General features: G+C 42.4%; 1 protein-coding gene across 1 annotated transcript in view; it reads right to left on the reverse strand.

Annotated features, from left to right (window-relative positions):
• Positions 1–15,795, reverse strand: part of F13a1 (coagulation factor XIII A chain) — a 159,711-nt gene that overhangs the window by 133,371 nt on the left and 10,545 nt on the right. The window contains exon 3 of the mRNA XM_057787428.1: positions 12,455–12,643. Within this exon, the coding sequence (XP_057643411.1) occupies positions 12,455–12,643 (189 nt within the window). The remainder of the gene's footprint in view (positions 1–12,454; positions 12,644–15,795) is intronic.

Below are 15,795 nucleotides of genomic sequence, written 5' to 3' on the forward strand. Positions count from 1 at the left end.
ACATAGTAGGCTTTGTGTCACACAAATTCACTGAACTGACATTAGACGTGATCTTATAAAGGCTGGTAATCAGTCATAGACAGTAAGTAGATTCGGGAGACTAAAGGAGCCCTCACAAGCTCTCTAGTAGTTTAGCAAGGAAATTAACAAACAGTCAAGCTAGGAACTGGGCATGGAACACAATCATTGCTTTCCTAGTGTGCACAAAGCCCTGGATTCAACCTTTAGCACAGTAAATAAAATAGCGGTCAAGATAGTGTTCAGTCAGAGTCAGTAGTACAGGTCCAGAGCCCTGATCCTGGATTCCCCGAAGGAAAGAAATCATTGTGAATACACAAAATAGTTAGACCCATTATCATGCAGCAACCATTCCTCCCCTAGCCAGTGAATAAATTCATAACCATTTATGCCTGGGATGTGTGTGTGTGTGTGTGTGTGTGTGTGTGAGAGAGAGAGAGAGAGAGAGAGAGAGAGAGAGAGAGAGAACAGGAAAGAGTGGAGAGACAGAAATAGGAGGAAATTCAAGACAGGTTCAAGAAATGAAGACTGAAACCTTAGGTGAGGCTAGCCAAAGACGTGCCAGGCTATTTATAGCTCATCTTGATGCAGCCTGTCTGGCTGCTACTATCGTGCCACTTTATGTGGGTTATTCTCCTGTAAGAAACGCCGTGGAGATGCAGCTTCCTATGCACTTGCAATATTCAGAATAAGGCTGGTAATTGGGTCACCTTATTAGCAAGCAACTATCACTAAACAGTTGAAAGAGCTTCTGGTTGTCTCCCATCAATCCTTGCAGCGTGCTTGGGGAGGAACCAGAGGGCAAGGGTGGTGAATAATTAGTCCACTTAGTGCCTTTCTTTAGTGAGTTTCCTTTCCACTTACACGATGCTTCCTTTTAGATGGGAGCCGTAAGAGCAAGGTGTGATGGTCGGTACATTAGTTTTCATTAGGTATTCCCCCCCCCACTTTTCTCACCCCTCACTTCATATTGGTGACTCCTTAGAGCTATAGGGAACATGGAGCAGTTCCCGCACTGCATCACGCCTCAGTTCAGATTACAGGTTTCTAACCAAGTGGTTTCAATTCTGCATGTGGATACTAATGAGCCAAGCTTATTAATCTGGAAGTATAGGGGCCCTGTGCTTACAGATGGAGGGAGAGGCAAGGGTAAGGTCAGATGAGAGGACCAGAAAGGAGACGGGAGAAATAAGAGGGATGGGGAGAGGTACAGGTGAGAGCTCATCCCAACCTTTATAGTTCTTTTCCTGCATGTTCTATGCAGCATGTGGGATGTAAAAATATGCTGGTGACTCTTCGCCTGGGAAACTTCACTTTGCCTAGAAACTTGTGTTTCTAGACATGTATGCTTTGTGTGTGTGTGTGTGTGTGTGTGTGTGTACTTGTTTACAAGGGTAAGAATAAGAGAGAGATAAAGAGTGATGCATTACCGAAAGGGGCAGAAGGAGCAGCAAAGGGTCTGAGATAGCAAGAGGTGATGATGACAGCCAAAGGTGTGCACAGCTATTTCCATCTCTTCCTAAGGAGTGTGAGGAGGCGTGCAATGAGGCCTCAGGTACTAAGACGTGGACCCTGGTCCCTCCTACTTCAACCTCAAACAGCCTCCATCACTCAAACTAGGATGGAAGACAAATCATTCCAGGAAGAAGTTGGCCTGTGGGTCGTCAGGGTTCCTACTTGAACTAATTAAGTCATCAGCAGGAATGTTGCATGGATACTAGGTAAGTATGTGTAGAAACTCAGGGATTCTTGTCTTTGTCACCGGGAGGGAAAAGACAAGACAGCAATTACCTTGCACTTGCCTTTTGAGGGTGTTTTATTCTTTGTGTGTATATTTCTTTTTAATTGATAAATAGTAATTGTGGATATTCGGAAGGACACAATGTGACATTTTGATCTACATATATGTGTCATAGGAAAAACTGACCAAGCTAACTCACATAGCCACCACTTTGTCAGTTTATCTTTTTGGAGAGATGAAAACATCAAGAATTTAGTATTTCGGCATTTTTGAAACATGCACATTATTAATTGTGGCCCCCATGCCGTGCAGCGGGTCACTACACCCTTCTCCTCCCATCTAGCAGAAACTGCCCTCCCTGATCAACACCTTCCCTCCCCTCGCACCCATCGCCAGCCTCTAGCCTCCGCAAATGACCCTCCCACTCTCTGCCTCTGTGAAACTGACCTTTAATATTCAACATGTGAAGACTGGAGGGACAGCCCAGTGATTAAAGGTACTTATTGCTCTCACAAAGGACATGAGTGTGACTACCACCACCCATTTTAGATGGTTCGTGACCACCTACAACTCCAGTTCCAATGAGCTCTTCTGGCCTCTTCTTGTACCCACACATACATGTACACATAACTAAAAATATAAATTTCTTATGAAAGATTCAAGCTGTACGGGGAAGGACACTATTTGGTCTTCTGTGACAGGATGATCTCACTTAGAAGAATGTCCAGTTCTACCTATGTCATTACAAAGAAGCGAGTATAATAGCATCTCATTGTATACATGCACCCTGTTTATTGATGAGCACTTGTGTGGGTTCCATATTCTAGCCACCGTGAATAATGTTAAAGAGTACACACAAGTGCACATTTTTCCTTAGCATATTTATTTTAACTTGGGAGTAAATACCTAAAGTGGGATCCATGGGTCATATAGCTATGGTTTTATTTTTGTGAGGAATGACCATACTGTTTTCCACAATGACCTGCTAGTTTATATCCCAACCAACAATCTACAAGGATTCCCTTCTTTTGGTATCCTCATCAAAACTAGTCATTGATCAACTTTTTGATAATTGCCATTCTAAAAGGTGACAGGCATCTCATTGTGGTTTTAAATCACATTGTGTTGGTAATTATATCTCTTATTTGAGAATGCCTATAGAAATCATTTGCCCATATCTTCAAATAAGTTACTGAGTCCCTGTGAACTTTGGCTCCCAGATTTCAATGGTGATTATCATCACCCTTTCTGTTTCCGGTTTTATTTCTAGTTTTGCTCCTAGCACGAAAGGGCATTTTATATAAATTACATTCCTTAGTCCATAATCAGTTGGTTTAGTTAGTTTCATAGTGTGTGACAAAACATTTGAGAGAATTAACTTATAAAGAAAAAAGATTTATTTTTTACCTTAAGTTTGGATGTTGTAGTCCAGCATCAGTTTTCCCTACTGTGTTGGCCTCCCTATAGAGCCCTCCTGCCAAGATTAGGTGAACTTACCTCCTCATTCAGCTGTCTACAATAAAACCAACTCCTCAACTCAGACATACAACAAGCATGTCGAGTTTTCCCGAGTTTTGCAGTTGGTGGCCTCCATCAGAGTGAGCACAGCCCACGTGATTCCAGCTTTTCTGCACATGTCTGTCCTTCCTGCACTCCCTCTTCACTCCAGTTAGCTCAGGCCCCAAAGCTGTGCAGAGAACAGTGCCTCATTCTTTTTTAAAACTGGGTACCACTTTAGTCTAAGCTGGCCTCAAACTTTCAGCAATCCCCCTGTCTCAATCCCTTGAGTGCCAGGATTTTTGGAGTGAGCTATGGCTCTTGGTTTTAGATCTCCTAAACAGTTGACTTACAGCCCATCTACAAGGCTTCCGGTTATTTATAGAACATCGAAACTGCTGACAAGTGGTACAAAACAACCTGTATGTTCCAGTTTTCATGTCCTACTGACCTTCTTGGCCTTTGTCCCCAAATAGATGCTGCTACCACCCATTTCAGACCCACCTTCAAAAGCTCCTCCAGGAGGATTCCCCGAGCTGTGTGCTCAGTGAGACACTGCTTGCAAAATAGCTGCAAATAGCTTGCCCAAGAAGCTGGCACCAGGTTCCACCTCTACCTTTCAAGCTGTCCCACTAACTGTGGATCAGCCCCTTGGAGGCAGAAGCCAGCTAAACACCCCAGTTCTCACACTGCCCTCCAGACTATGGGACTCCCCAAAGGCAGGAGTGAACATCTTACTGTTCAGAATGTCCCTTTGACCATATTCCCTGGGAAGACAGAGGATTCTTCCTGTCCTGACCCCAGTCTGGTGCTTTCTCATGCAAAGTGTTCAGTAAGCGTCCACTAAGTGTACTCTGAAGAAAAAAAAATGAGCATTACTATAAAAGAAGCCAATAAAAGGATAGATGATAAAATATGACTAAAAGGGGATATTTAAAAGTCTATTCTTTTTTCCATTTTTCAAGACAGTATTTTTCTGTGTACCTCTGGCTGTGCTGGAACTCACTTTGTAGACCAGGCTGGCCTCAAACTCACAGAGATCTACCTGGCTCTCCTTCCCAAGTGCTGGGACCAAAGGCGTGCACCACTACCATCTGGGTAAAAATCATTTTTGAGAACAAAGTTGTTGACTATGAATGTCAACTTGACATTTATTGTAATGCTGGAACAAAATCTTAAATGGTTACATAGTAGAAAAGGGATTTTATATTAAGTATCCTCCACATAATTCCAAATTCACTCAAGTTGCCGCATCCACCCTGCTCGGTGCTCCGCAGAACAAAGGTAACATCCAGTTGGAGCTTTACACTTCCTAGAGTATTCTAGCAATAACAACAAACTAAGACAGCGTTTACAGTAAAATAGTTTTAGTAAACACCCCCACTAAAGGAGATCTGTGTTTTGACTGCATGCCATACGGAGCCTCTAATATGCAGATGTATGCGGTGGCTGAAGAGACACAAGCACAGCATGCGCCAAATGCATTTGACCACAGCACTTATTTTTCCCTGCAAGCATCTCCTGACAGTTGTTCACGGGGAAGGCAGCCTGGGAAACACTGTCCTAGTTTCTCAGATGCCATTATTAGTTGCTTCACACGGATGCTTAGAAGTGAGCACGCCTGTTGTCAGTGCGGAAACCCACGGGGGCAAAGATTTGAGATGACACCCTGTAGAAGTGTGCCTCCAAAATGTCGAAATAACCCCCTTTCAGCGAAATGAAGTGGAAAGTGTAGACACAACATGGCCTCTGACTTATTTCTCTATGAGATCTGGGGCAGGAAATTTCTCTGCAGAGAAACTAAGTTATATGTGTGAAAGGCACACATTCGCATGATAATTTTATCTGGAATTTCTGAACTATTAAATTTTTTTTTAAAAAAAGGGCACAAGGTCCTAAAAGATTTGGCTCTCAGACTGTAATGATTTAAATAAGGTGTTAATGTGTTTCCCAAAGAACGTGTGCAGCAAGCTTGGTCCTTGGTATGAGAGCGCGTCAGAGTGAGGTAGAACTATTGTTGCAAAGTGCTTCGTGCCAGCTGATTAGGTTCTTGAGGACTTGGTCTTGAAAGGGTGGAATGCTGGTTTTGCAGAGGAAGTTAGTTCTGAGAGAGTGGGCTGCTCTAATAGAGAAATCTGATCTTTGTCTGTCTCTAGCTTTCTTCCCTGTGACCCCTCTCTCTTGCTTATGCTCTGTCCATGATGCCATTCTCCAGTGATGGGATACAGTGAACAGGTCCCTCACCAGATGTCCAACAATCAGCCTGATGTTTTTTATGAAGTTCCTAGCTTTAGGCATTTTGTTTTAGTGATGGAAAATGGACTGACACATTGCTATAAGGGTCCCTTGCTTTCCTAAGCCTATGCAGTGCAGTTCACCTCCTCTGGCTTTAACTAACTTGAGTCATGAGCACAGTGCTAGTTAAACTCACATCTCTACTTAAAGCAATCACACACTGCCTCACCTTCCCCTGCATCACCTGAGCACAATAGACGCTTCGTTCTACTCTCACTCTCTCATGCTGACGCTCTAGGCTTCTCCTCCAGGAACCCAGGGCTTCTCTGACTCTTTGGGCCTTTTCTTTGGCTGTTCATCCCCATCTGCCTACTGCCTTCAAGTCCCGCCGAGTCCTGAAACAAATCCCAAGCTAAAATGCCCTCCCTATAATTCTCGTCTCTAGTTACCATTGAGGTTTTATGTTCCTGCTTTTGACCCACCTATGACCTCTCACAGCATTTACCTTCAGATCTTTACAACTGCTTCTGTCAGGCAGATAATCAGTGTCTCCCTAACCTTGAGTCCAGTGGGAAATTCTAGCCTTGGTCACTCTTGTCCCCCTTAAGGTACTTAGCTTTGTTAGTCTTTGTGCCCTCTCTGAGCTCCTCCTGCTTTCAGATCCTTGCTTTGGCCCCTGCTTCCTCCTCAAGGATTCCAGTTTCTGGCATCTTCTTTAAAGTTGTTTTCCCCCAGGATTTGAGCCCCTGTCCTCACTTACAGGATTGATTTTTGCTGAGTGAACTTGTCTAGCCAGATGTGTATGCTATTCCATTTTTTTCTGTCCAACCCAAACACTACTCCTGTGCTTCATCCTCAGCTTGTCTTTGAACATGTAGCCACCAAAGTCACTCAAGAGCTCCAAAGAGCAGCTGTGGTACTTTTCGGGCTCAATGTGTGCTTATTTGATGAATCATTTCATCTTAATATCATCTGAAAAGAGGTGGGCATAGTGCAAAATCCAGAATGGTGCCAGAAGAAGCAAGTGGAAAACACACGGCATCCGGCACTGATGTGCCCCCTGCCAGTGAGTCACCAATGAGAAGCACCGCCACCATCATCAGGTTCCTCTCCTGCACTGGCTTGGGCATCACAGCCAAAAGAACACAAAGGTTACCCCTGATTCATTCTTTCTTTTGCCTCACACCCGTCTTGTTCATTGTGCCTCCTGAATATTTCTTGAATCGCATTACTCCATTGTTTATGGCTCTCATCCAGGCTCTCTCATCCTCTATCCTCTGAGTATCTCTCCTCCAGTCTTGATACTCCACAACCACATGGCACAAGTCACGAATGAGACTTCTCTATGTCATTCCCAACCCAGTCCCTGATACTCTGTTGACTTTTAGCAAACTTTACCCAAGAAATGAAAGAAATAGGACATTGAAGTGTTGCTGACAATATTTTGATGCATTGCAGGGCTAAAGATGTGTAGAATATTTCACTTGGCCTAGGTCTGGAAATGCTTGGGCACTTGATGACTGTAATCATAAGCAATCATAAATGACGTACCCTAGTAGTACTGTTATGAATGGCTACTCCTGTGTGTTCACAGGTTTGACAAAGATGGACAGGAATCTAGCCACATCCTCTGGAGACACCTGGTGTTATAGCTTGAATCTGCAATGTCCCCATGGGCTCACATATTGATCTCTAGGTGGTGGCATTACTTTGAAGGGTTCTGGAAAGGTGGGGAGGGGGGTTCTGTTTGGAGGGAGTAGAGCACAAGAGGTCTATCATCAAAGTTTACAGTTGGCTCTCAGTTCCTTGTCTCTCTGCTGTCCTCAATAGGGGAGATGATCTGCCACCTCCTCCGCACATTCTGTTCCTTTATGGGCTCAAAGTTAGCAGAGACAAGGGGTCTGAACAATATTGCTGAGTCATGGGCCAGAATATAATTTCCCTCTTTTAAACTCATTTCTTGGGTGTTTGGGTCACAACAATGTAAGAGCAACTAATAAAAGCAGGGAAAGATGATGAGTCCACAGGTTCCTTCACTCAGAAGGAGCAAGCAAGGCATGTGCGCTGTCATGAAGTTTCTGGGAAATGCTTGTTTTTTTTTTCTGATAAGACACACAGGTCTTGTTAGTGAAATCCTCCTCCTCCTCTTCTTTCTGCTGTGATGGGAAGTGAGAGGGGTAGGGCTGTGGGGGCCACTGTGAGAGTGATGGAAAGGCCAGGAGAGGTTGGGAAGTCCTTGCCTCCACTCTCTCGGGCTCCTGTGATTGACCCCAGGAAGGAGGAAGCTGTTCCCTACTCCAGAGGGCCACATAGTGCCCCCTCCTGGTTCAGGAGAACTGCTGAGGAAAGCACCTAAGAATTCCTTTCTTGGGGTAACTTTCTCATCTCAACCCAAACAGTTATCACCCAAACAAAATGAAGGAAAACAACAGCCAATACTGGACAGGGTGTGGGAAGGAATGCATAGCTATTGGTGGGTACCAATTAATACAGCCTCCACAGAAAAGTACATGCAGGTTCCACAGAAAGTTAAAGCTAGGCTTGTGGTCTGGCTATCCCACTCCCGAAAACACACCTGAAGGAATATAAATCAGGGCACCACAGGGAAATGTGCATATCTATGTGTACGGCAGAGCTATTTGCTACAGCTAATTGAAATTAGACCAAGGAGCCTGTCACAGAAGACTGGATAGAGAAAATATGATACATACATACAGTGAAATATTATTTATCTCTAAAGATACACAGAATCGGGAAACGTGCACGAAAACCCATGGGGCTAAAGGACACCAAGGTAAAAATAGGCCACAGAGGGAAAGATGAGTGCCATTTTGTCTGTCACAACTGGAAAGGAGAAAGGAAGAAAAGTGGCTTGAAAACAGAAAAGGAACTATTCAGGAATGGGAAGGGGTGAGGAGAAGAGCAAGAGACAGCAGAAGAGGGTGAATGCAGCATGATACATACATGTGTGTCAATGTCACCATAGCATGGTACATACATGTGTGTCAATGTCACCATAGCATGGTATATACATGTGTGGCAATGCCACAGCAGCATGGTACGTACATGTGTGCCAATGTCACCACAGCATGGTATACACATGTGTGGCAATGGCACAACAGCATGGTACATACATGTGTGATAATGTCACAACAGCATGGTATGTACATGTGTGGCAATGTCACAACAACATAGTATACACATGTGTGGCAATGTCACAACAGCATGGCATGTACATGTGTGGCAATGTCACAACAATATCCATTAGTGATTTTAAAATTTTTTTCTCTCTCAACTAGATATGAAGGAGGGGAAATGCGCTAAAGTAACAGCAAATTAACACCACCAGCTGCTCCCCAACCCTAGCTGCAGCCACGGGTTAGCAAAGCCACAATTCAAGCTCTGTTCCAACTTTTACATTTTAGCATTGCTGCAGGCTGAGGTGGAGTGAGAGAGAAAAGCCCCACCCACCTCTTCAAATTCATTAGCACTTCCCACCTAATGCTCCAGCTGGCTGTGTCAGCCCACAGCTAATGACAGTAGTTTTCAAACAAAAGCTTGCAAAATCCTGACCAGAGAAAAAGCTCTAACTCTTCCCAGGACTTTCCTGGACACCTTCTCCCTAGAAAACCAGTACATATCAAGTTCATCTGGGACCATCTTGCTTAAATACCTTAAAAGGAATCACTTAAATATTAGATGTGTATCTAAATAAGGAAGGAAGGAGGAAAGGAGAAAAAGAGTTGTGGTGGTTTGAATGTAATTGGCCTCTATAAGCTTGTAGAGAGTGGCACTATTAGGAGGTGCGGCCTTGTTGAAGTAGGTGTGGCTTGTTGAAGTGGGTGTGGCCTTGTTGGAGGAAGTGTGTCAATGTGAGGGCTGGCTTGGAGGTCTCCTATGCTCATACTATAACAAATTCAGACCACTTTCTATTGCCTGAGGGTCAAGATCCAGGACTCTCAGCTCCTCCAGTACCAGGTTTGCCATGTTGCACCATGATAACAATGAACTAAACCACTGAAAATGTGAGCCACCCCCAATTAAATGCTTTTTCTTTATAAGAGTTGCCATGGTCATGGTGTCTCTTTACAACAATAGAAAGACTAAGGGGGAAGAGAGAAGAGAAGGAGTGAAGGAAGAAAAAGGAAGTAAATTAGTTAGAAGGGAGAATCACTCCTAAATAAGACCCATGAGCTAGGTTCTGAGGACAGCATAAAGCGACACTCCACAGTATTAACCTGTCCCAGCTCAACTCACTATAGACAAGGTCTTGGGAAGCAAAAGGAAATAATAACAGAAATTACTGGCTATGGACTGGAAGCAAATCAGCAGGAAGATTTGTGTGTGTGTGTGTGCGTGTGTGTGATTTTAACATAGTAATAAAATTCTGCAAGTAGTAGATATGGCCTTTAAAGTGAATGTTTCAACTAATATTGTTGATGGATTTTAATTGTGCTCAACCATCTAGTTTTAAAAGATTTATTTTAGCTTTAATTATATGCAGTTGTGTGTGTCTGCGCATGCGAGTGCAGAAGTATTTACAGGCCAGAAGTGGGTATTGGATTCCCTGGTCATGGAGTTACAGATGGTTGCAAATCTTCTGACATAGGAGCTATAACTGAACCTAGGTCCTCTATAGGAGCAATACTCTGAGCCATTTCTCCGTCCCTTGCCGTTTTAAAAAATAATTTAAGCATTTTTACATGCATTTATGCATAGAGAAGGCAGCTTGTGGGAGTCACTTATGTCGTTCCATCATGTGAATGACCATCCACCGGCCCCTTAGCTTCTAGAAGAAGAGATTCTCCTCTTCCAGAAGAAGAGTGACAAGGGCTGGAGAAAGCCCAGGCTCTCTCAGTCTTACACTATTGTTGCAGTGATCCTGTTACATTTTGAATGACAGGAAACAGAGAAAGGACAGGCGACAAATCCCCAATCCCTGGTCCTTTAATTACCTCCTTTAAGAGCCAGAGATTCCACTACTAAATAGTAGAGCACAGAATGTTGTTACTTTCTTTTTCTTATATTGATAACACATTTGGAATTAGAAAATCCACTAATGTTATAATTCCCAGAAGAGCCATGATGGAACAGCACTGAAACATGTAAAGAGGTTACACAGGTTTAAAATACATGTTAATTTGACTATATAGGTTTTAAATCTTAAAATAAGATGAGCTATGTGCTTGTTTTCTCCCTTTATACTGAAGAAATAAAGCCAATACTATTTCTTTTTTCTTCGTCTTTTTTTTTACAGACCTTGGTGCTCACTGTAGTGGATACAGCAATATGTGACCCAAAGCTCTCTCTGTCTTGCTCTCCACTGCTGATCCACTCATAGGGCCTTGCTGGCCAACACAGGAAACCAACTATGTTAAGATTATAGTCCCTCCCTAAAGGAATCCAAGAACCAAGGACCAATCCATGCACAGAGAAAAAGGAACCCCTTCTTTACAACAGGACCACCCCGAAGAAACTAGCCCAGCTACACAGCACACCTTGGGGTTCAATGAGGTCTCTGGGGCTTTGCTACTTAACTCTCCCCTCTGCCCAGTCCTGAGTCCTGTATGCCTTTGCACACAAGATCATCCCAAAATAAACTGTCATAAGACTATAGAGTAAGAACCTGTCTGAAAACACCAAATCAAAACAATACATATCTTTGTACCAAAGCCTGTTATGCATTGCCATGAACTGTGGTCACCATATTACACAGCTGAAAACAAAACTCATGCTTTAGCTTAACTGGGATGTTGTAACTTTTGACCAACACCTTGGAAGACTATTAGAAACATATTGAAATGTCTCATTTAAGAATATGTTTGGTTTTTCATTTATTTCTCATAGTATTTATATCACATGTATAAATTTGTATCTAATATTATTAAAGATTATGTTTGATTTTCCCAAATTGTGGTTACCATTATATATGAAGCACTTCTTAGTTCTAAGAGCTTAATTCTGGAGAAGTAAAGGGTGTGTTTTTTTTTTTAAGTATTAATCTCTGTCTAAGCCATCTTAAGAAGTTTGATACTGTGCCTTGCTCCTTTGACTTCATTATTCTTATTAATGTACACTCATAACACCATCAAAAATATGCAGTTTTAACTCTTATTCTCCATGGTTTGTAGAAGACAGCCCTATAGCGTTATTTCTTTTTGCAATCCATACAGCAGTGCTTTCTTTTGATTGTTTAATAAATAAATGGAAATGGAAGGCATGTCTGTTTTATTTCTGATTAGTAACTGAAGTTTTATAGACTCTTTTCCACTTAAACTGTTGTTTAGGGAATAAACTTTCCTGCAGCAGGAAAAGAAAAGCCAAGATTTCCTGGCTTTCCCCTTTAGCTCATGTGAGTGATCATGTGAGCATATTCCCTTACGTGGAATACTCTTACTTTTCTGTCCCTGTGTTTCTTTAATATTCATAAATGCCCAAAGAATGTTTACTTAAACATGTCAAATACTAGTGACTTTGTAAAAGGGAAGCAGAACCAATCTAATTTGAGAATCAGTGGACCAAGCAAAGTTAAATGGTACTTTCCTGAACCTAATGTACAGCGTCAGTCTTCAAGAACAGAGTACAAAGTGGCCTGTGGATTTTGTGAATCATCCTTTTCTCATGGACCATTGGAGACTACCTTCTTACAGATCTAACTGTGGGGCCCCAAATGTGAAGATCAGATGCTAAGGTTTGCAAATGCTCCCAGCACGTGATACCAATTAAACAATTCTAAAGTTAAGCCACAACAATAGATGTCAAAATTATTTGAGAAAAACAAAACAGTTGAATGACTTTTTACGCTAAACATGCAAGATTTTTCAAATGATTGATGCTTGACCAATTTGACCATTCCTCCAACCAGTCTTAAATATAGGACTTGGGAAGAGTATAGTCATACCAGTTCCCACCTCTTTGTGCAATGTGGCCCCTGGTATCATAGTTAGGGCAGACAGCACTCACCAATGACATATTCCACTCTGAAGTGATCCTGCCTGGGGACATATGGACGATTGAAGTCAATCTGGATGTAGAAAGTCTGCCCTCTACGGACAATCAGCTTGTCGTTGTCGTATTTGTCTGTGTGGTGATCAATCTTGTTGCTGTCCCATTTCTCTTTGAACAGGTGAACAGCTGTGACAGTCAGGTAATCTGTCCATGCAGAAAGCAAAATAAGGAAACCATTAAAGGTATTTGACCTAAATATACTCTCAATAATCAAGGCTATTTTTCTAGAAGAAGATCAGCTGAATGAAATTGCAAGGGAAGGGAGGGGCAGCAGATTTGAGAATCAACCTCTTGTTTTGGAAGACAGATATTTTTTAACCTCTCTCCACCTGTGAGCTCATTTCAGAGCACAGAATACTCACTTTGGGAGAGACAGGTACCTAGTTTATAGATCTAGAAACAGAGAAGCAAGGGTCAGAGTTCAAGCCTTCCATCTCATGCTGGGTTTTAAGTCAGATCCTTCCCACCATGACTATGCCTCCCTGTGTGATATTGCCACTTCAATTACCCCATCTTTCAAAAAGGAGGAATCAAATCTGAAAAATCTTCAAAGGCAAAAAGCTAGCCATTAATCCAAACTTCTTCTCCCACCCCAGGAAGGGTCAGATGTCTTCAGACTGTAATTCTAAAAGTAGATCTGATTCCTCAAAGGCAGAGATGGGGAGGGGAACCGTTCTCTAGAAAGAAAGGCAGCTTTTCTGTCTGACAACATTCAATCATGTCCACTGGCATGGGCAGAGTCAGACTCACACTTCCTTGGCTCCTAAATGAGCCATCTAGATGTCAGACTCTTGTCTTTTTGATGTCAAAATTTCCATGGCTTTCTTGTCTCTTGGAGTCAGGAGTATACATATCAACTACATGTTTGCTACTTATGTAGTTTTGCATAGATGCACTTATTTTGCAGATTCTTGTGTCAGGTAACAAAGTCCCGCAGAGGCTTACACATATGTTGGTGACACGAGATTCCTTGAGTGAAAGGAACATTTAGAGAGTGTGATACATGCTAGCCCTGAAGAAAGGCGAGCTCCCCTCTTGCCCTGTCTTCATTCTGTCATGCACGTGGTCACCACATTGAAGGCAGAAATGTTTACATTGTAGTTTAGGAGACTGAGTGGGGGAATTGGTTTCTGTACATATGCTTGGAGTTCCTTTTAGGGGATGCTGGGTCAGGTAGCCTGGCCTCTCTTTTCCCAGATGCCTGATACTTGATGCATGCTTTACTCTTATGCTTGGAGGACACCCAACATTCCCTCAAATTTAACTTTGGCAGTCTCTGAAACACTCTAGATAAAGTCAAAGTTTAGGTAAAACTGAGTTTGAAATTTGAGTCTCAAAATTCCATGAATAGGAAGAATCTCCTTCTATGTTTACAGAGGTTTCTGTCCCACCCAGTCCCACAGCTGTTCAGTCCCAAAGAAACACTCAGAGGTCTACATTAGTTATAAACTGGTTGGCCTATGAGTTCAGGCTCCTTATTAACATCTTACACCCTACATTAACCAATAATTCTTGTCTGTATTAGCCACATGGCTTGGTACCTTTTATCAGTATTCTCATCTTGCTTCCTCTGTGTCTGGATTATGACTGCAAACTGACTCTTTCCTTTTCCCAGAATTCTCTTGTTCTCATTGCCCTGTCTATACTTCCTGCCTGGCTACTGACCAATCAGCATTTTATTAAAACAATACAAGACTGTTGCCTCACTGCACTTCTAGATTTGAGCTCTCTCCATTTTCAATTGAGAATATTGTTACCTGGAAAGTTTCTATGGAGACTGAGCTATAGCAGGTGGGTCTGGTACTATACTTGGTGCAGAGTGGGACCATCAACCTGCAGTGGCTCATGAACTCAGATGGAGCCCCTCAATGTGGTGGGGCACTTCATGGGATCCTCTGACTATGCTGTCAGGCAAGTAAAGTACAAGACATTGTTTTACTTTTGCCTCAACATGAAGACTTGTCAACTTACAGGGGGCTCCCAAAAAGCACTTTTTCCTTTAAACTGGAGGCTACAGATGTACAATTTTGGAAACTCTCTTTTCCATGGTGCCTTTTCTTCTAACTTCTATGGCTTTATTAAAGCCACAATTCCAATGTTACAGCAACCTAAGAATGAGCTGGGAATACACAACTGTTGAAGGTTATGCCTTTTAGTGTGGGGCTGCAGAAACAACTCACTGGGTAAAGTACAAGCATGAGGACCTGAATTTAGATTGCCAGTTCCTATTAAAAGTCAGGTGACAACATCAAGCATTTATAATTACAGGGCTGGAGGAGAGGACACAGACATAGCCCCAAGGCTTGATGGCTAGGCAGTCTAGCTCCAGGTTCATTGAGAGACTCTGTCTCAAAAAATAAGGTGATTGATGATTCAAGAGGAAGCTGGATGTTGACCTCTGGTCTCCACGTGCATGTATACATATGCACCAATGTGTGAGCACATACAGAGCACACATATAAACTAGTATACAACCCTCTCCCTGACTCTCTCTCTCCGTTCTTTCTCACACATACAAAATCCTCTTTCTTAACAGGATTAAAATATCTTTTAATTTTCATCATCATCAATCCAAAATCTCAAAATGGGTCCATGGGTTCTCCATTCATGAGCAGGGGTGGAAGGAATGCCCCAATATCACAACCTCACTGAATCCCAGAGACAAAGGCACCTTGGGTAGATGGTCTCAAGATGGCCTGATGTCTGCTTCCCTGTGGATTTTCACACATTCTGGCTCTGGACTTCCACACGGATCCAGAGCAAGTCTCTGTCTGATACACTGGAATTTAAAGACCACTCGGAGACACCCTCTGAGTAACATCACCTCAATTTTTTACCCATTTTAAAGTAGTCACTTCCAGAATTTTATGAATTTCTCTGTTTCATAGTAGATTTAATTTTGTTAATTTCTCTCATGAAGAGTTTTCCCTTGACTAAAATACATTATTCTGGCTGTAGTTTTTCTAGTAAACTACAATGAGACCATTAATGAATCTTGTAAAAATAAAGCACATTTTTGTTTCTTCATCTCAGGCATCATTGGACACTCATATCTTACTAGGGAATTTTACATTAAGCATCTGCTGAAGCAAAATCCTTAAAACACATTCTGATGTCTTTTTTATCAATAGTGGATAGCAATTTAGCCCAGACACCCAAAGATCTCTTACCTGGGCAGCTATTTGGCTATATTTTTATGCAACTGTTTTTTAGTTTGTGGCTCCATTTTAAGGCCTTGCATGCATTCATGTTATATTTCTGCTTGTAGAATTGCTCCATTGTTGCACACAGTTATG

Source organism: Chionomys nivalis, chromosome 13, assembly GCF_950005125.1.
Source record: "Chionomys nivalis chromosome 13, mChiNiv1.1, whole genome shotgun sequence".
Lineage (NCBI taxonomy): Eukaryota > Metazoa > Chordata > Mammalia > Rodentia > Cricetidae > Chionomys > Chionomys nivalis.